Raw genomic sequence first — 20,095 nt, forward strand, 5'->3', positions numbered from 1 at the left:
TACGATAATCTCTAGGTCCATCCGTGTTGCTGAGTTCTTTTTCATGGCTGAGTAATATTCCATTGTATGTATGTTCCACATGTTCTTTATCCATCTGTCAATGGACATTTAGGTTGTTTCCATGTCTTAGCTATTGTAAATAGTGCTGCTGTGAACATGGGGAGTGCATGTATCTTTTTGAATTATAGTTTTGTTTGGATATATACCCAGGAATGGGATTGCTGGGTCGTATGGCAACTCTATTTTTAGTTTTTGAGGAACCTCCATACTGTTCTCCATAGTGACTGCACCAATTTACATTCCCACCAACAGTGTAGGAGGGTTCCCTTTTCTCCACACCCTCTGCAGCATTTATTATTTGTGGACTTTTTGACGATGGCCATTCTGACCGGGGTGAGGTGGTACCTCATTGTAGTTTTGATTTGCATTTCTCTAATAATTAGCATCTTTTCATGTGCCTATTGGCCATTTGTATGTCTTCTTTGGAGAAATGTCTCTTCATGTCTTCTGCCCATTTTTCGACTGGGTTGTTTGTTTGTTTTTTGATATTGAGCTGTTTGTATATTTTGGAAATTAAGCCCTTGTTGGTCACATCATTTGTGAATATTTTTTCCCAGTCTGTAGGTTGTTTGTTTCATCGATGGTTTCCTTTGCTTTGCAAAAGCTTATTAAGTTTGATTAGGTCCCATTTGTTTATTTTTGCTTTTATTTCTGTTGCCTTGGGAGACTGACCTAAGAAAACATTGGTATGATTTATGTCAGAGAATGTTTTGCCTATGTTCTCTTTTAAGAGTTGTATGGTATCATGTCTTATATTTAACTCTTTAAGCCATTTTGAGTTTATTTTTGGGTATGGTGTGAGGGTGTGTTCTAACTTCGTTGATTTGCATGCGCCTGTCCAGCTTTCCCAACACCACTTGCTGAAGAGATTGTCTTTTTTCCATTGTATATTCCTGCCTCCTTTGTTGAAGATTAATTGACCATAGGTGAGTGGGTTTATTTCTGGGCTGTCTGTTCTGTTGCACTGATCCATATGTCTGTTTCTGTGCCAATACCGTGTTGTTTTAATTACTGTAGCTTTGTAGTATTGTCTGAAGTCTGGGAGGGTTAGGCCTCCTGCTTTCTTTTTGCTCAGGATGGCTTTGGCAATTCTGGGTCTTTTGTGGTTCCATATAAATTTTAGGATTGTTTGTTCCAGTTCTGTGAAGAATCTGACAGCTGTCTCATTCCTGGCATTGTGTTCCCGTCCTTCCAGTCCAGCTCAGTGGCACGTAAGTGCTCAACGAATGGGAACACACCTACCCCATTGGACAGAACAGGAAAACTAAGGCCCAGCGAGGGCTGGACTGAGGCTGAGGTACTAAGTGGGGTAGGGCAGGGGTTGGCAGGTGGCCACAGCACAGCTTCCAGCAGGGGTTCTTTCCCTCTGAGACATGGGTGCCCCAAGTAACCAGGGAATCAGCTGTGGGTTCTCTTCCTGGTCCTAAATGGGCTCCTCCCCAGCTCTGAACTTTGGATAACCCTCTGTCAGGAGCCATGAGGCCAAGGTCACTGTTAACAAGTGTTTATTGTTAATAAAACCATAGTACATTTACAATAAGTGACAACATTAATGTATAGTTACAGTATCGTACAATATTACAGCAATAAAATAACGCCTATTCCTTTGTACATCCAGCTCAAGCAGCTAGTTGAAAATATTTTCCAGGGTTGCAAGCCCCCAGGGGTTTTTCAAGGTGACCGAAGTGACACCTCCTAAAGTGCCTGGGGCTTCTGGTGAATAAATAGTTTCTAAGGTACGGCCAGACAGCTGAAGGCGACATCCAGCACAAGCTGTCCAGAAGGTTCCCCCCAGTGTCTGGCCCATAAATACGACAAGGGTCTAGGCCCAGCGCTGTTGTCTCCACCCCAGGAGAGCCTGGAGCGTAGAGAATGTCAGCGGCAGGTAGTGGGGAAGAAGTAGAAGGGCCTCCTCTCCCACTCCTTGCCTTCCACCCATGCCCCGTCCTTTAATTCCCCAAGACCCGCAGTTCCCAATGGGAAGTGTGGGCCCTGCTCTCCAATCCAAATTAAAGGACTTTTTCACTGGAGAAACTGGACCAGGGGGGCTGTTTAGGGCTCTGCCTCCGGAGCCCACAGAGGCAGCCTAATTCTAGGCTTGGGATTTCAGCATCGACCCTGAAAACAGCAGCAGCAACAAAAGCTGAGGCCACCAGGCTCCTCCACTGTACCCCATGCCACTCTTGGCTCAGACCAAAAGCTTGAAAGGCATTCAGGGGAACTAACTGCCTTCTGCCACTCACTGAGCAGGATGGTGATTCCCCCCGCACCCCGTCCCCCCAGAGGAGGGCCTCTGTGAGGCCAGACACCAAGAGAATGGACTGAAAATGGACTCAAAGTGACCCTCTGTGCACGATCCCTGGCCCCCTGGAGGCCCACATCAAGTCTTTCAAAGGCACAGCCCTGCATAAGTTCGGGGTTTGGGCAGTATTTCTGACGTGACATTGAGGGAAAATACCAAGTTTTGACTGAAATGGCCCGGGGCCCAAACAGAACATACATTCTGTACATTCATAGGGATGCCCACACCCCCGAAAAGCCCCAGTTAGGACAGTCTGAGCTGCCTGAGGCCCCGGGGGGAGGGCACGATCTGAAGCTGTGTTGAGCAGAGCTGAATGAGCATCACACGAGGGTGCGTGCGTTGCGGCCCTCAAGGTGTGAGCGTTAGGTGTCGGGGAGGGGTTGGGGGAAGGGCCACCTTTTGGCCACACCTGCCTTTGGCCCATCACTGGTTGAGCCAGTGGTTAGCTCTGGTCCTGCCCGGGTCTGGCTCCAAGAGGGCCTGTAACCAGCCTCCACCCAGCAGGGCCCCAGCGTGTCCACAGGCCCTGGCTACGTGCTGGCCCAGACACCCCGGGAAGCACTTGCTCCCGGCCCTTCCCACCCGCTAGGATGCCTGGCGACAGAGCCCGGCCCAGAGCCAGCCGTCCCCCAACCTCACACCCGTGAGGTGACGTAGAGAGAGTGCACGCGCTCGGCCAGGGTGCTCTGCAGGTCCTGCAGTGGGTCCAGGCCCTGCACTTTGCTGCTGCGGCCGTAGATGAGCTGCCGGAAGGAGTCCTGCTCGAGCAGGGCCTTCATGTGCTTGAGGAAGAAGCCCTCGCAGAACAGGGCCAGTTCGGGGGCGCTGTGGATCTGTGGGGCAGGGAGAGGGAGGGGGGTGAGGCCCACTGCGTCAGCACAGCCCTGCCTGAAACCTCCCCCTACCCTCACCTCCAAATAGTACCCGTGGGTTAAGGCCCAGCTTCAAGCCTCAACCTGGGGGAGGCATGTCCTATCTCGGGGTGACTGGCCCCTTATCTGAATTCCTTCCATAAGCCTCTCCTTGGGGTTAGACTGATCGGGGTTCAAATCCCAGCTGTGCCACCAGGAACATCCCTGAAATCTTGTTCTTGGCCTAGGTCCCGCTGGTGACGGCTTGCTGAATGCCAGTCATCCCTATTGGATTGGCAGCTCCCTCACTAAGGGCAGGGACTGCCCACTGTGGGATGTCCGGCACAAGGCCCAGCACACGAGTGTTCACCTGGTAAATGCTCAGTAACTATTTTAGGTCAACAAATATGGAGTGCCCGCTCTGGGCCAGGCGCTGGGCGCAGGCCTCGAGGCCCGGGTCTGCGATGCTGTCTCAGAGCTGATGTTCCAGTTCAGGAAGACAGGGAAGCCAAGGAACCAACCAGGCCAGGAAACCACAAAGTGTGGTCAGTGCTGTGAGGAAGTGAGAGTGGGTGAAGGGGCAGAGAGGTGTGTGACTCGGGGGAGGCCTGGGGAAGTCAACAGGGCTTGGGAAGAGCTTCACCGGAGGAGGGGACAGAGATCGCAGGAGTTCTTCTGGGGTGGGAATGAGTTGAGGAGACGTGGGCCGCGTGGCTGGGTGAAGGCAGAGGGGAGGCATCGGAAGGGGAGATGTGGACAGGGTCCTGGGGCCCTCGTAATGGGCGACAGATAAGGGCTGGATTTTATTTAGTTTGCAGTGGAAAACCTTTGGAGGGTTTAAGTAGGGGAGTGATACGGCCTTTATACTTTTCCAAGAGTCTTGTGGATTGCAGGGTGAAAGCCAGGAAGTGTGGAGGCCAGGGCAGCAATTGCCCAAGAGAGGGGGCAATGGTGATGGAGGGAAGGGGAGGGACTGCTGATGTGTTTCAGGAGTGTTTCTAGGTGTGGCAGATGACCATGGCGTTTGCTGAGAGGAGGAAGACTAAGGAGGACCGTGCTGGGGGGGAAAATCAAGTAGTGCCTGGGGAACTGATTTGACTCAGGCTCAGCTCCTTGCCCCAGGTCTCACAGCCTGGCGCGGCACGGCTGGGATGGGAACTGGGATCCAGCCGGCTCATGGCTCAGCTCCCAAGCTGCTATGCTGCCCCACTGGGCGGCAGTGACGCCAGGCTGCAGAGGGACTTACAGTGCCCTTCAAAGCTGCCTGGCCACCTGCATTTTCCAGCCAGGCCACAGTGGAGCAGAGTGTGTGTTGGGAGGCAGCCGGCGGGCATCGGGGGTCCTCACCTTGGCATACTTGTAGGTGTTCACGGCGCTCTCCACGCTCAGGGTCTGGGAGCACAGGATCTCGCAGTGCCGCTGCAGGGCGTCCAGCTGGAACAAGCTGGCAGCTGACAGCAGCTGGCAGGAGGCAAAGGAGGCCGTGGGTGTGCGTGGCCAGGTCTGCGGCCCAGGCATCATGGAACAGACAGCTGCTTTGTGCTGTGCGCTCTGCTTCCTCCCGACCTCCAGGGCCCTCCCCCACTGCCAGTCAAGTCTGACGGCCTAGATTCATTTCTACTCTAGGCTATCTGCGTATTGGCTGGGACACCTCGGGAGGCACCGGATGGGTGACAGACGCTGGTTGGGATTTCTGACGTCAGGAGGCCTTCAGCTATAAGCTGCCTGCTCATCTACGTGACCTTGTAGCCAGGTGCCCGGCCAGCAGTGGGTCCGTTCTCTGAGCAGTGACCTGGTGAGGGGAAGGCCTCGCTGCCTTGTGATCCTCCTGGGCCTTCCATCCTCAGGGGTGGCCCTTTCTAACCCCGAGGTGTGGCCCGGGAGGCCGGGCTCCGTGGGTGCACAATTTCCCACACTCTCCTGGAACGGCGCTTCCCGTCGCCAGAAGAGCAAGGACCAGCAGGGGACCAGGAGGTCCTTGCAGAGGCCACCTGCCTTCCCTCCTCATCTCTCCAAGTGCTGTGTTTCTGAGAGCGGGGTTGAGACCTGGAAGATGTCGCAGGCGGGGGACACAGGCATGGCGGGACTGGGGGCCAGGCTCACGGCCTCCCTGCTCCTCCCCCTGGGGCCGGGCAGACCGGCCAGGCCCTCACCTCCAGGATGTCGCCCGTGGGGATGTCCATGGATTCTGTTCCCCCGTAGTACAGATACTGCATCATCATCTGTAGGGAGGAGAGGCCCCGTGTGAGCGCCAGAGGGACCCACAGCACCGAAGTCCTCACCCGGCACCCCCAGAGTGCCACTCCAGCCGCTGCCGGCCTCGTGGTGCCCCCTGACCTCTGTGTGCTGACGTCTGCACCTCCCCCGACTCTCGTCAGACATTTTTGTGTTTTCGCTGGAATGCGTGTGGCAAGCTTCCTTCCACAGAGTGGTTTCACTTCAATCCTCACGACAGCCCTGTGAGCCCAGGAGGGCAGATACTACTCACAGCTGGGGAAACTGAGGCCAGGGAGGGGGGCTGAGCCCCCCTCCCCAGAACCCTTCCAGCTCACCAGGCACCACGCCGCTCGTTTCTCCTCTTACTGAAATTCTAAATATGGGGTTGGGAGAGGGGGAGGTGGGGCTCTGAGGGGGCGACTGTCTGACGGGCCACCCTCCCTCAGGATCCCAACTCCTGACCTCCCTGTCTGCGCTAGGCCTCCACGTGGAGGTGACAGCCAGATCCCGACTCCCCCCTGGAAAGTAAGGTGCAGAGCTGGGACAGGGATCTGGTCCAGAGGTCACCTTGCTGACCAGCCCAGGACCTTCAGGATTCTTGGGAGCACAGGGCCCTGGGACACCACGTGAGGTGGCCTGCGGGGAGGGAGGCTACATTTAGTTCCGCTGAGGTCTGAGTTACAAGCTCTGCCATCACGCTGGAGACTGGGGAGTTTCCCAGTTGGAAAAAGAAAAATGATTCCCCCTGGTTGGCTGAAGAAACAGCCCCAGCAAGGAGCTGGCAAGTGTGTAAGTAAACACGGCTCCAGCCAGCACAGTCAGGCTCTGTTAGGACTGGCCCCCAGGCTGGAAGCGGCACCAGAGGAAAGGAGCCCAACCTGGGGGAGGGGGGGGAGTGGGGAGGGCCCGCCAGCCTCCCCCAGGCCCAAGGCCTGTCCAGGAGACATCAGTCTCTCCCCCTCAGAGGAGCGGGGGCCCCCAAAGGCCTTCCCCAGCCCCTGCTGGAGCTCACGTGGCGATCCTACAGTTAGACATATGTGTCCATGTGTCCCACGGCTCCAGGTGGTACCTCAGGTGGGCCCACGCCTGCCTTCCTCTGCCATCCCCATGCTGGGAGCTGAGTGGGTGCTGAGCACAGCACCAGCAGGACAGCGCTGAATGCCCAGGGCTGGGAGTGGGGGAGGTCAGATCTGCAGGGATTCTTTGCTGAGGGATGGCCTCAGGGCAGCCCCTAGGTGAGAAGGGGCCCAGGGACAGAGGCTGGGAGACAGGTGACAGCCTGCAGCTCCCCTCCCTGGCCTGGAAGGCAGCCTCCTGCTGCATTTGGTAGCTGGTTTTGGCCAGGCCCAGCCATCTGTGGCATGTGGATCTCCCTGAGGTCACCTGAATGCATACGAGTCCACAGAAGTCAGACCAGAATTGCCCTTCTGGAGGCTGGCTGAGGGAGCTGGGCTGCTGGCAGGCAGCCTGTGGGGCTGGACTGGCCGCCCAAAGGGCTGCTCCCTGTGAGCAGCGGTCGGCACCAGCTGCAGGAGCTGCCAGGCTTCCTCCTGCCCAGAGTGGGCCACCAGGAATGTGACCACAGGGAGGCCGCTGATGCTGCAGGGACAGGCCTGGGGTCAAGAGCCACGTCAGAATGGCAGGGCTCTCCCCCAAAGGCCTGGGTTTAGTCGGCAGTGACCTTGGCAAGTGTCTAGACCTGTGCTGTCTAATGCAATAGCCACTGGCCAGGTGTGGCTTTTGAGCATTTGAAATGTGGCTGCTCTGGATTAACACGTGTTGTGTCAAAACTGGATTTCGAACACTTAGTGTGAAAAAAAGAATGTAAAACATTTAATTTTTTATATGTTGAAATGATACTATTTTGGCTACATTAAGTTAAATAATATTATTAAAATTCATTTCATCTGTTTCTTTTTGTTTCTGTGGCTACTAAGCGATTTTAAATTACCTATGTGGCCTGCATTATCTTTCTATTGGACGATAGCACTGCTTAGATCTCCTTGGGCCTCTGTTTCCTGTTCTAGAAAACAAATAATGACCGCCATTTCTCTTCGTGCTGTGAGAGCCAATGAGATGTTTGGGGGCTGCTCTGAAACTTTTAGGCTTTTTTAGGGTGCACTGGCCCTGGATTGATGGCTTCGGGCTCCCCCCACTGATGGCAGAGCTCTGTCCCCAGAGGACCCCTGGGGCGAGGCCAGAGGCTAACATGCCCAGGCTCACGTGTGCCCCAATGTTAGACCTGTTGTCCCCGTCTACCCTCGTGACAACCCCGAGAAGTCATCAAGGGCTGCCCAGCCTGTCCCGGAACAGGCATCCTCCCCTGCTGAGTGAATGCAGCCTTGATGGCAGTGGTCACCCGTGCCGCACGTGTGCCCTTGCCCCCCGCCCCCCACCGCCCCATCCCTGCTGCCCTTCTCAGACCCGCCTCCTGTGTCAGAGCCTGACCCCACCTCCTGCTCCAACTCACCTGGACTTCGGGCTTCTTAGCCAAGTAAGTTTCTAGAGCTGCTCCCCTCCCCAGTGAGTTTGGCTCAAGGGACGGGAAAAGGGGGGGAGGGGAGACACCCTATGCCAGACCCTGGGTCTCCCACCCTGTTGAGTTGCCGAGTTCCATCCACTCTCCCCTCGCCCACTTCCCTTCATCCTGCTGTCACTACCTGGTCACCATCATCACTTAGCTGGATTTCTCAACAGCCTCCTAACTGGTCCCCTTGGCTGCAGTCATGCCCCCTCCAGTCCCTTCCTCACCCTCCAGAGTGAGCGAGGTAATGCAAACTGGACCATTCCACACACCCTAAGATTGAATCCTGGCTCTGTCACTTCTCAGCTCTGTGACCTTGGACAAGTTACTAAACTTCTCTGTGCCTGTGACCCCTCATCTACCAAGAGGGGATAACAAACCTGTACTTCCTAGGACTGTGCTGTGAAGCTTAACTGAAGAACAGGGGCAGAGCACTTGGAACCATGCCTGGCTCAGTGTCTGTGATGATGGTGACCTCTTAGTGGCTTCCATCTGTCCTTGGGTTAAAGCTCAGGCCCTTCATGCTATGGCTTCTGGGGGCAGCTTCAGCCTCATTTCTGAGTGTTCTTCTGAATTGCTGCCAGGACTAGGCCAGAGGGCATCTCCTGAGCAGGTCGTGGTCTCTGGCTTTCGGACCCTGCGTGCACTTCTTCCTCTACCTGGAGCCCCCGATACCTGGCTGGCTGCCCTCGTCCTCCAAGAAACTTCCTTCTCCACAGCTTTGGGTTAGATGCTCTGTCCTGCTCTCCCAGTGCCTTCTTCACCACACCTATACCATTACTTCATAACCCTGTCTCGTGGAGGGCAGGGTCTGTTAAGTCACAAGACTGTCCTGTGCAAGGCCAGGTCCTACACCCACCCACCAGCTGCCTCTTGGCCTCAGTCTCAGCCCCTGAGGGTCATGCCTGCAGCCTGGAGATCACTTTCTAGAAAGGAGCTCCCCACTGGGGCTCAGCATAGACCCCAGCCAGCCTCCTCCAGACCCCACCTGCCACCCCTGGTGGCCAGCCTGTGGAGTTTCCATGACGCAACCTCTGAGGTTCTCCGAAGTTTAGAGATCAAAAGTCCTGACCTGGATCTTCCACACCCAGGATGGGCTCACCATGGCTTTTTCTGCTTGGCCGGCGTGGCTGGGGTCTGACGCTTGGGAGGAGTGACGTGACTTACACCAGCGCACGCGCATGTCACCCTCCACCCACCGGGGTCTTGTTAAAATGTGGGGTGTCTGGGGTGGGGTCTGAGGTTCTGCATTCCCAACAAGCACGCGGGCAACGTCTGTACTCTGGGAGCTCACTCCGGGGAGCAAGGACTCACATGCTGCACGTGTGGTGTGTGCCTGTCCTTACACGTCCATCAGTCTGCCCAGACCCCTCACCCAGTGGTTAGAGCTCAGGGCCCACGAGACAGGCTCTGAAGCTACAAAGTCACAATGGAACGGCTACCTTTGCCTGGGAAAAACCTAGATGCTCCAACCTGACCACTGAGATTCAGCAAAACACAGAAGGCACTGGGGACGGAGGGGAAGATTATGACCGACTCACGGCTGCTCCCGCCCAGACGGACGAGCCAGGGTGGGGCTCCTGGGGGGGAGGGGGCATCCCCTGAGAAGCGTGCAGCACTGAGGTCCACATACCTGAAAAATGTGGTACTTCATGTCACCGATCTCAATGGTTTTGCTGCTGTTGCCATCTTGTTCTGATTTATTGGTCATCAGTGTCTTGAACCTGGAGCCAAGGAGATGAGACAGGACGGGGCTTGAACGTGACTTTCACTCCATGGCCGTGTGGCAACGGCACCGTCCACCACCTGACTGGCCACCAGGGCACAGGAGCATTTTAAAAATTACTGCCGTGCTCTCAAAATAATTCTCGGCGAGTGACGTTTTACATCGTCCAGACGGCTGGGCTGAGCCCCATTCTGTCCCTGCTGCCCCCTAGATGAGTGACTGTGACGCCTGCGTCTGGAAAACTGACTTTCGTGCCAGAACATTTATGTTTTCTAATAATCAAAGGCAGCAAGTTGGCCAGAAAGAATACAGCCTCAGAGCTCCTCTTGGAGAACTCTGGGTCCCATCTCGACTGTCCCTCTGTCAACCTGTCCCGTGCCCGCCGTGGGGTGGACGAGGCCTCCGCGCTCCGTGACCTCCCTGTGGGGGGTGCAGAGGCTCGGGGTGCAGCCCCAGCGAGAAGCTCTTCTCCGGCCTGTCCATCACCTTGTATCTACATGAAGCTGCCCAGCCTCCCGGCAGCTGAGACTTCATTAACCCGGGTTGCCTACCTGTTAGAAGCTGTCACCAGCAGGACTTTATGTGCATAAAACAGCTTTCCTTCCACAAGGAAGGTCACATCCGACATCTCCTTGTTGTTCAAAAAGTGAGGATCTGCCAGTAGGGAAGGAGAGGGGGTGACTGAGGAGCCTGCCTCCAGGGGTGTCTTACGTGTGTGTTGGGGGGAGATGGGGTGGGGAATGTGGAGAGCAGAGAAACTGAGGCCAGGCCATGGCACTTGGAAAGGGGAAGGAGGACAAAGAGGAGAGGGAGAGGAAAAGGGGAGGGAGGGGAGGGGAGGGAGGGGAGGGGAGGGGAGGGGAGGGGAGGAGGGGAGGGAGGGGAGGGGAGGGGAGGAGGGGAGGGGAGGGGAGGAGGGGAGGGAGGGGAGGGGAGGGGGGAGGGGAGGGAGGGGAGGGGAGGGGGGAGGGGAGGGGGGAGGGGAGGGAGGGGAGGGGAGGGGAGGGGGGAGGGGAGGGGGGAGGGGAGGGGGGAGGGGAGGGGAGGGGAGGGGGGAGGGGAAGGGAGGAGGGAGGGGAGGGGAGGAGGGAGGGGAGGGGAGGAGGGAGGGGAGGGGAGGAGGGAGGGGAGGGGGGAAGGGAGGGGAGAGGAGGAGGGGAGGGGAGGGGAGAGGAGGAGGGGAGGGGAGAGGAGGAGGGGAGGGGAGAGGAGGAGGGGAGGGGAGAGGAGGAGGGGAGGGGAGGGGAGGGGAGGGGAGGAGGGGAGGGGAGGGGAGGGAGGCCTGGCAAGCGCGGGTGGCCGGTGGGGAAGGCCTCACCTAGCCTGGCCGGCGGGGTCTTGCGGAGCTCGGGGATGCTGGGGATAGGGCTGCTGCCATAGCAGTGCGTGAAGATGGCAGCCAGCTGCTGGATGACAGAGTCGTTCTGTGGGGGGAGAGGCAGGGAGGGGCCATGAGCTCAACGCCCCATCCTGTGGCCGTCTGTTTACAGCTCCCGATACATCGGGCCAACTTCAGAAGTCCAGGCCAGGATCAGAGCAGCCGCTGCCTTTTGCTCCTCCTGGAGGTGGCCTGGTGAGGGAGGCCTGTCCCTTCAACACTGATTCCCCAAATCGCTTTTTTGGCCAGGCTCCAGCCCAGACAAATCCACGGCCTCTGCAGCCAAGCGGTGCGCGTGTGCGTGTGGGGTGGGCGTCCACCCGCGTGCGTGAAGGTGCCTGTGTCCATCTGTCCGTGTGAGGGGTTGTCCCTGTGTCTGTCTGCCTATGCGTAGGTCTCCGTGTCCGTCCCATGGTCTGCTGGGGCCGCGGGCTCTGGAGCCTGGGTTCTCTGAGCTTGGGGCAGGGACCTGCCCGGAGACACTCACCTTGCTGGTCTTGAGGATGTCGAACATGAGCTGCAAGCCCTCGGTCACCAGCTCCTCGTTGTATTCCTCCTCCTTGATGGAGCTGAAATCCCGCAGGAGGCTCTGCACCACCGAGTACCGAGACTGGGAGAAGGACGTCCTCAGAGACTCGATCCAGACGTGCAGCTTCCAGGGGACGCCTGGGCCCGGGCAGGGGAAGGGCAGCAGTCAGCCCCTGGGCAGAGCGCTCCCCGCAGGGCCCACCGAGCCCACCTCCCGACGAACCCCTTCCTGGCAGGCTCTCTTGCGATGCACCCAGTGTCTGCAGAGCAGGGGGCAGGGGGCAGCCCCCAGCCCCCTCGGTGTAGCCAGTAAGGAAAGCTTCCGTTCACCCTGACGGGCCTCCCTGAGAGATGAGAGGGCGCCCCAGGTTCCTGTCAGGTGAGGTGGAGGAATGCCTCCGGACCAAGTGCAGGGAGCCTGAGCTCTGAAAATCCACAGCTCAGCCTGGGGACTTTCAAGCGCCATCCCAGCACCCACACTGGCCCCACTCCTTGTTGGGCCCTGGAATTACTTACTGGGGGAGGACCCATTATAATTACGAGGGGTAGCCTGGGAGACTCGGATACCCGGAGGATATGCAGGGTGCTTGGGGACGCAGGGGCTCCCTGCCTGTCAAGAAGCCTGAAATCAACCCTGTCCTATTGCAGAGGGCTTTTCCTAGCGCCCAGCTCACTGGTCTGTTTGTGCACATCCAGTGCCACGTAATTACTGTTTACCAGCTCCCTAGAGTGTGTCGGTGGGGCCGCAGAGCAACTTACAACTACTTTGGAAAGATCACCACAAAAACTAGTGATGTTTCTGATAATTAGAGGGATTGCTTCTTACTCCCCCACCTCACCATGGGTTAAAAAAGGACCGATGGCATCCCCTGCCCCCCCACGACGACGTGCGTAACGTTAGCATCGCTGGTTGACTGACTGTATGCAGGAGCCCATTTCACAGAGAAGAACACTGAGGCTGGCTTGCCACAGCAGGGCCATGTGGCCTCCTGCTGCCTTGGCCCAGCGCCGGGCGTTCGTGTGTCATGGCCCCCGGGAGAGTAACGATGCTGTCATCGTGCACTGAGTGCTGATGTTGAGCTGGCACTGGGCTCTGAGCTGCATGTGGCGACACCACAGTCGTAGAGGAGGATCATCAGCACCAGCGAACGTGGCAGGGCTGGGCTCTCCCCCATGTCTGTCTGTCTGACCAGCCTCCCGAGAGGGAAGGAGAAGTCGGCAGGCTTGCAGACCCAAGGAGGTAGGGAGGTTGGCTGAGGGACTGGAGTGCATCTAGTTGACCAGAAATGTAGACCCCTAGTGCTACAGATGCTCCCAGAGCAACACATCCCAGGACTTGACCAGGGAGGTTGGGGGACCTGAGGGCACAGGGCTGGGGTGAGGCTCTTGAGACACATCCCCACTGAGGACTGTCTGAGGCTCAGGGCACCTCCTGTCCTGGCTGTCAGTCACCAGGCCTGGGGGAATTGAGCCCCGCTCTACGCTCAGCTACCTGGCCCTCTCCTGGCCTGAGGAGCAGCAGAGCGTGTGTGTGAGTGTGTGTGCGTGTGTGTGTGCGTGTGTGTGTGTGTACACGCGTGTGTGTGTGCGCGCGTGTGAGTGTGTGACAGTGTGTGAGTGAGAGCGTGTGTGCATGTGTGCACGCGTGTGTGAGTGCGTGTGTGTGCGCGTGGGCGTGTGTGTGTGACTGTGCGTGTGTGCGAGTGCGTGTGTGTGTGTGCGCACGTGTGTGCGTGTGTATGTGTACCCATACGCTGCAAGGTCTCACCCAGTGCCCGCAGCTCCATGGTGATGTCCACGTAGCCGTGCTCCGCGCTGTAGTACATGGCCTCCTGGAGGGCCTTGGTGCGCGTCCGGCTCAGCCTCACGGGCCCCTCGCTGCCACTGCCCTGGCTCGACGTGTCGCTTTCCTCCACGCCCTCAGCCAGGATCTCCTCCAGGGACAGCACGTCTGCTTTGGCCTGCTGCGGCTGCGTCAGGAGCTTCCTCAGGACGTTCCTGTGGGTAAAGGGACGGAGGGTGAGGCCTGAGGCTCCCGCCACGGACGGCGCCCGCCGAGCTGCCTTCTGGCGCCGCGGGGTCCAGATGGGCAGCTACGGGGCATCTGCGGGCACAAAGCGCTCATGGTCTTCCCGTCCCAGGCAGGCTGGGCCAGGGCTCCCAGCGACCCCCATCCCTGGCCGCCTGGGTGAGTAAGGGGAAGGTGCAGGAGACCTCTCCCTTCTGCCATCCAGGTGGGGCCGAGAAGTCGTGGGCTCTGAAACCAAGCAGGTTCTGCCATCCTGTGTGATCTCGGATAGGTTGTTCTGCCTCTCTGAGCCCTGACGGCTTTGTCATCTGTAGGACAGGGCATCAGCATCATGCTCTCCCGGTGAACGTGAGGCCAGTGTGATGACATCAAATGCAGAGCCTGATACCTAGCAGTCCTCCTAATAGCAGCCAACTTTACACATGTAAAAGTGTCCGAAACATAGGACATGCTTATACTCATTTCTTCCTTTCCCTCTATTAATAAGAATGAAGTGAAGCTGCATTTTATACTGAATTCATTAATATACACAGATGTGTAGAACACTGGATGCTCGATGCAGCATATTCCCATGTACCGCGGCACTTAACCCTGAGCGATCCCACGAACCTCGCCACTCGTGGGCGATGACTACATCTTGCTCACGGTCACACTGAGCAGGATGAAGACTCAGACCCAGAGCTTCAAGCCCCAGGCTCGTCCTGTCACATCCTGTGGGCCGGGGCGCTGGGCAGGCTGCAGCAGGGGCAGGCCCACAGGTCACCTGGGGCTGAGCCTCCTCCCGGCGGCCCTGCCCACCCCTCCCCCACCCCTTCCCCTACTCGGTGATGGAGGCCCGGCAGGGACCCCCTCGAGGGACCTGGGTCATCCCGCTGTAGCTCTGTCAGTTCAGCAATTTAACAGGGCACCCAGTCCGGCGTGAGCTGGCACGTGACGGTGAGCGCCCACCGCGCCCACCCAAGGAGCCCGTGTTCCAGAGAGAGAGTGGGAAGCCGATCAGCAGAGGGGCAACTCCACGCGGGGTGAAGAGGCCACAGCCGGGGGGAAAACGCGGGCACTGGGCGGGGTAGAGAGGCCTGGAGGCCGTGCCCTGCGAGGTGGTGCCTGAGGGCAGGGCTGGTGGAGATGGGTGAGAGCGGGGGCCGGGCGCAGAAGGCGGGGAGGAGAAGCACGCTGGGAGCGGACCACAGCAAAGGCACAGTCCGGGCTTGAGAACGGCAAGTAGGTGTCCCGCCTGCCCTCTCTGCCTTCTACTCACCTCTTCCCTGTCCCCCTCTGCCCCGAGCTGCCTAACGGCTCTGCTCTCACCCCTGCCCTCTCACAGCCCTGGCCCCCGCAAAGCAAGGTCCACCAGCTGCTCCTGGAGCGAGACGCGATCTCCTGCTGCAGAGCCCCCAGCGGCGTCTTCGTGGTGGAGCTGCCTGCTGTGTGGACGCCTCTAGCGCCCCAGGCCACTGCAGGCACCGGAGGAGCACCCCAGGCGCGGGAAGGGATGGGGTCCTGGGTGGCTGCAGCGTGGAGAGCCTTACGGGGGAATGGGAGGGCCTGCTCCAGTCCCACGTCTGCCAGGAACTGGCTGTAGGACCTCTAAGCAACACAGCGTCTCCGGGCCTCCAACATCGGGGGCCCCCGCGCTGCCTGAAGACCTATCTTCTTTCCGGCCGGTGTGCACGCAGCCATCCCCGGCCCCCATCTCTGGAAGGATCTCCAGGCCTAGCGCTTCTGCTCCTGAGAGCCTGCTTCATGCCCCACAGCACACGGGGCAGGAAGCCCGGGCGGGTACCTGTGGCCATGGGCGGCTGAGTGGCTGAAGCAGTTCATATCCTCGTGGAGGGAGGAGGCCATGCCGTTGGTTTCGAGCATGCTGAGGAGGGGGTCGGCGCCCCGGCCGAGCAGCAAGCTGACCAGCTCGTAGTTCCCTGAAAGACAAGGTGGACCAAGGATGCTCCCACCGCCCGTGTCACTGCCCCTCTGCTGGGCCTGCCTGGGCAGTGAGTGTGGCAGAAACACTGACGATGGGGTGAAGGGGAGCCCCTGGGACCCAGAAGGAGGGGCTTCAAGGCTCGCCACAGGGATCTGCGTGCGCAGCTCAGCCAGGCCGGGTGACACCATGGGGAGGAGCAGGTGGAGCCGTGGGGCAGGAGGGGACCCTCACTGCGCAGGGCAGCGGTGTACCTACCGGCTGCAGAAGCCAGCTGCAGGGGTGTCTCCGCGTAGCTGTCCTCGCCACCGGTCACTGCCAAGCCCTCCACGTGGGCACCGGCGTCCAGCAGCAACTGCCATGGCACAGGGAGGACACTTCAGCGTTGTAGGGAGTGTCTGGGGCATGTGCAGGGGAGGCTTTGGGGAGGGACCTGTAGTTCCCTCCTGGCATGTGACCAAGGACCGGCTCACCCGGGTGTCCAGGCAACCAGAATTTTAGAACTCTTGGTTACCTTCAGGGCTCTAAGTGTCTAGAATCTTCACCTCCATTCCTGTGGCCTTGGACCAAGCCCCTAAGCTATAGGGACCTCTGAGCTATTTCTCCCTTTCAAACAGTTTCCTACAAACTGGCCGCAGTGATCTTTGTAAGAACTCACACAGATGAGCAGAAAAGAAGGTACCACCCCTCAATCAACCGGGGGAAACCGGGGCTCTGGAGGCAGCAGAGGTAGTGGGCACGGCAGAGGTGTTAGAGCTGAGTGCCAGTGCTGGCCACAGACCAGTGGGTGACCTGGGGCAGGTACCTCAACTCCCCAAACCTCAGTCTTCCTCATCTGGAAAATGCAAAAGAGGCCCGCCTTGCAGCCTTGTTGGGGATGAAGTGAAACGGTACTCACCTCTCCATAGGGGCTCAATAACTAGTAGCTTTTAGGGTTCCCATCAGAGAGGTTTGGCGAGCTACCCAAGGCTGGGAAGTCCAGGGCTGGGGCAGAACCTCACTGTCTGGGACACCAGGTGGCCTCTCCCCATTCCAGCAAGGGCACGTCTTGCAGGGGACAGATGGGGCAGGGCTGACAGATACCAGTTCCAGCTGAGCCGGCTGGCTCTGCCCTGGGGCAGGGGTGGGTCTGCGCCACCGAGAGGTGACTTCAGCTCCATCTCACCTTTCCTGACCGGCTGCTCTGGAGGGAGCCGCCTTCCAACCCTCCCAGGTTTCCAGAGACCAAAGCCTCCTCAGAGCCCGAGCTCGGCCGGCTAAGGCAACGCCGCACCCCCGTCACCTGGAGACCAGGTCCGAGGGGCCCAGGCTGACCTCTCAGCCTCCCCACAGCGTGGAGCATGGGGGCGGCTGCCAGTGGGAGGCTCCCATCAGGCAGAAAGGGCACCGCTGCCTGAGCCAGTGTGCCAAGGTGGAAGAGGAAGAGGCCTGCCCGTCAGGGTGAAAATGGGCACCAGTCCAGGTGAGTCCAGGGCACAGCCCTGCAGGCCAGTCTGGGCTAGCGTGGAACTCTGCTCAGGGCCTTAGGAGGACGCGCACCAAAAAGCAAGCAGGATGTGGCAGTCAGCCCACTGACCACCATTTACTGCATCCCTCGTAGAGGCCAGGCCTGGGTGCACAGCGACGAACAGGCCAAACTTGACCCCTGCCCTCAAAGGCCCCGCAATCCAGCAGACAGCAAGGGTGTAATACGAACTCCCAGGAAGGAGTCTGGAATCCTGTGGGCCTGTGGCCTGAGGAGTGAAGGAGTCTGGGAGCCGAGTGGCAGTGTCACCATGCCCCATCCACAGCTTCCACTTCTAGGCCTGAACCCCCTCCTCACGCCAGCCACAGCTCCTGGGATCAAGGTGGGCACAGTGTGGCTTGGCTTGACAGGCGAGCTGTGCCAATCTGAGTCCTCTTTCAGGAACTGGGGAGCTGCAAGACTACGCCTGCTACCCGGGAGGGGCAGAACCGGAAGGACAGCATGATGTACAGAGCCGGCAGAACTCAGGAGGGAGTGAAAACAGCTAAGGGTTGGAAAGATTACTGGAGGAGAGAAACGGAGCACACCTGCACAGATTCCAGATTCCAGCACGCCCCAGGACTCACCCACAGATGCAGAGACGCCAGGCAGGCCTGGTACTGCTTGGGCCTGAGTCTTGCTCCCTGAAATTCTCACATGCATCCTCACACTGAAGGCTGCTCCTGGAGGCAGACCAGGTGGGTCTTTGCTGACCAAGTGAGCTAGCCTTAACCAGTGCCTCTGGTGTCTCTGACTCCAGGCTGCTGCTCACACAGGTAAGGCTGGGGCTACGCCTGGGGCTCAAACCACTCAGCAAGCTGGGGGCACGCTGCGTACCTGACAGGAGCTCACCTGGACCACAGAGATGTGTCCATGCAGCACAGCAAATGTCAGTGAGGTCCAGTGCCGGCTGTCAGGGTGGATGGAGGGATGCTTGGGAGAGTTGCTTGGAACCTGGAAAAATACCACAAATGATCAGTGTTTCCTAGGTCAGTGACATTCCTGGGCAGGTGACACAGGCGCCTGAGCTAAGGGGAGCCCTGCAGGGATGGTGACTAGGAGTCAGCTCAAGAGCTTTCTACATTCGATTGGCAATGTCTGCCTGGAGTACCCTGTGGAAAAGGCTCAAAAGGATGTTCTATTAGTGATGTCTGCCCTGGGCAGAGAGATGGCAGAGAGGGAACACTTTATGCCTCAGAGGGAGGTAGAGCAAGAAGTATCTGGGGATGGTGAGGATGGCTGGGGATTAGGTTGATAAAATGGGAAAGGTGCTACAGTAACAGAATCACGGCCATTCTCTCTGCTCGACTCCCCTCTGAGCTCACTTCCTCTCTGACAAAAAGTTCAAATCTTGAGGAAAAACCCTCTTTGCTAACTGTGATCTCTGTGCATCTTGCGTCTTCAGTCCTCTGAGACACGTCTAGTTGTCCAAAACATCACAGCCAGCATGGATGATGAAGACCTTGGGGTGTTCTCTTGCTGGGTTAGGAGCCCGGTGCAGCCCTTGGGAGCTTTCTCACCTGGATGTCCAAGTTTGCTCCAGCATCAATTAACATCTGGACCATCGCTTCATCCCCAGCGGCACAGGCATACATCAGCGGCGTCATACCCTACATGAACCAAAGGCAGATGCTGAACTGTCTGGAAACAGAACACGAGGACACGTGTTCCATAGGTGTCTGCCCCAGAAACCAGATCCAGGTCTTCCTGCTTGACCAGCTGCTCATCCTGAACAATCCTGTGTCTTGTGCTGAAAAAGACAACCTGCCCCTCCTAGGCCCACTGGACGTATGACACCTGAAGGATGAGGAGGGGACATTTCCATGAGCACTACAGGTCGCCAGAAGGGCAAAGGGCACAGGCCCTATGACCAGACTCTGGTGCAAAGGCTACTTCTGCTGTAAACTTTGTACAAGTTACTTGTACTCCTCTGTGCCTCAGTTTCTTTATCTTTAAAATGGGAATAACAACAGTATCTACTTCATTGGGTTCTTGTAAAGAGTATGAGTTACTATGTATAAAGTGCTTAGTACAGCTAACTAAGGACAAGCTAACTAATTAAAATAACACAACGACACTATCACTGATACTATGTTACACTGGCACATCCAAACCCACCCCGGGCCCTGTGCTGGTAAATCACCGTGTGAAGTGACTTACATGCATCGTCTCATTTAATGACCGTACCATCCCTATTAGGGAGGTTCTGTTATTGTCCTCACTTCACAGATGAGGAGCAGAGAGGGGGATTAACTTGCCCAACAGTCACACAGTAAGTAAGAGGATGAACTCAGCTGGAACCCAGGTCTGCCTCAGCTGCGAAGCTCTCCCTTGAGCCATCTCACGGAGGGTGGAGAGGTCGACTTCAACATCTCGTGCTGTGAGCAGTTCGGAGCTTTTCTGAAAGCTGAGGCCCAATCCCTCCCTGAGTTCAGGTGGGCGATTAACGGAGCTGCCTCCCTGGGGGGGAATCTCCTCTGTGGCCAGTAATAGCAAAGGCAGCGGTGGAAAGTGTTATTCCACAGCTGGATGCCGGCAAGCGTTTGTCTGGAGCCCCGTGATGTTATTTATTAGGTTATCTGTGTGTAGACAAGATCTCCTTACCTCATAAATCCTTGCCTAGTGCCCAGAGATAAAGAAATGGCCCGAGATTAATCACGGGTGAGAGGCCTGTTTACCCACAGATCATTCTGCAGACACTGAGGCTGAGGGAACAAACAGGATCGGACATTTAGAGAAAAGCCCACTGCCACCGAGTGAGAATCTGGCTTTGTTTTATTCCCCTTGGCACATGCTTGACTTCTTTTTTCTCCACACATCTGTACATGATTCGGAGTGTAAACCAGGCTACAAGCCTTCTAAGGAGAAACTACTTTTTTCGTGTTGGCCCCTCCCCACTGCAGGTACCTCAAGAGGCTAAATCAAAAGAGGCTGATTAACAGATTTCAGGGATGATCATCATTGTATCGACAACAAAAAACTGGACGAACCTTTATTGAGCATTTACTATGTGCCTGATGTGAAAGCCTCACGATAGCCCTATGGGGCGGGTACT

The 20,095-nt window shown here is 57.6% G+C and overlaps 1 protein-coding gene across 1 annotated transcript in view; it reads right to left on the bottom strand.

The window, feature by feature from the left end:
* Positions 1–2,922: 2,922 nt before the first annotated feature.
* Positions 2,923–20,095, bottom strand: part of ABTB2 (ankyrin repeat and BTB domain containing 2) — a 179,751-nt gene continuing 162,578 nt past the window's right edge. The window contains exons 6-17 of the mRNA XM_059931367.1: positions 18,561–18,650; positions 17,893–17,994; positions 15,795–15,891; positions 15,399–15,534; positions 13,355–13,584; positions 11,546–11,724; positions 10,999–11,104; positions 10,232–10,334; positions 9,588–9,678; positions 5,367–5,435; positions 4,561–4,674; positions 2,923–3,195 (exon numbers count right to left, since the gene is read on the bottom strand). Coding sequence (XP_059787350.1) covers positions 2,998–3,195; positions 4,561–4,674; positions 5,367–5,435; positions 9,588–9,678; positions 10,232–10,334; positions 10,999–11,104; positions 11,546–11,724; positions 13,355–13,584; positions 15,399–15,534; positions 15,795–15,891; positions 17,893–17,994; positions 18,561–18,650 — 1,515 coding nt within the window. The 3' untranslated portion in view covers positions 2,923–2,997. The remainder of the gene's footprint in view (positions 3,196–4,560; positions 4,675–5,366; positions 5,436–9,587; positions 9,679–10,231; positions 10,335–10,998; positions 11,105–11,545; positions 11,725–13,354; positions 13,585–15,398; positions 15,535–15,794; positions 15,892–17,892; positions 17,995–18,560; positions 18,651–20,095) is intronic.

This window comes from Balaenoptera ricei, chromosome 8 (genome assembly GCF_028023285.1).
Source record: "Balaenoptera ricei isolate mBalRic1 chromosome 8, mBalRic1.hap2, whole genome shotgun sequence".
Taxonomy (NCBI): Eukaryota; Metazoa; Chordata; class Mammalia; order Artiodactyla; family Balaenopteridae; genus Balaenoptera; species Balaenoptera ricei.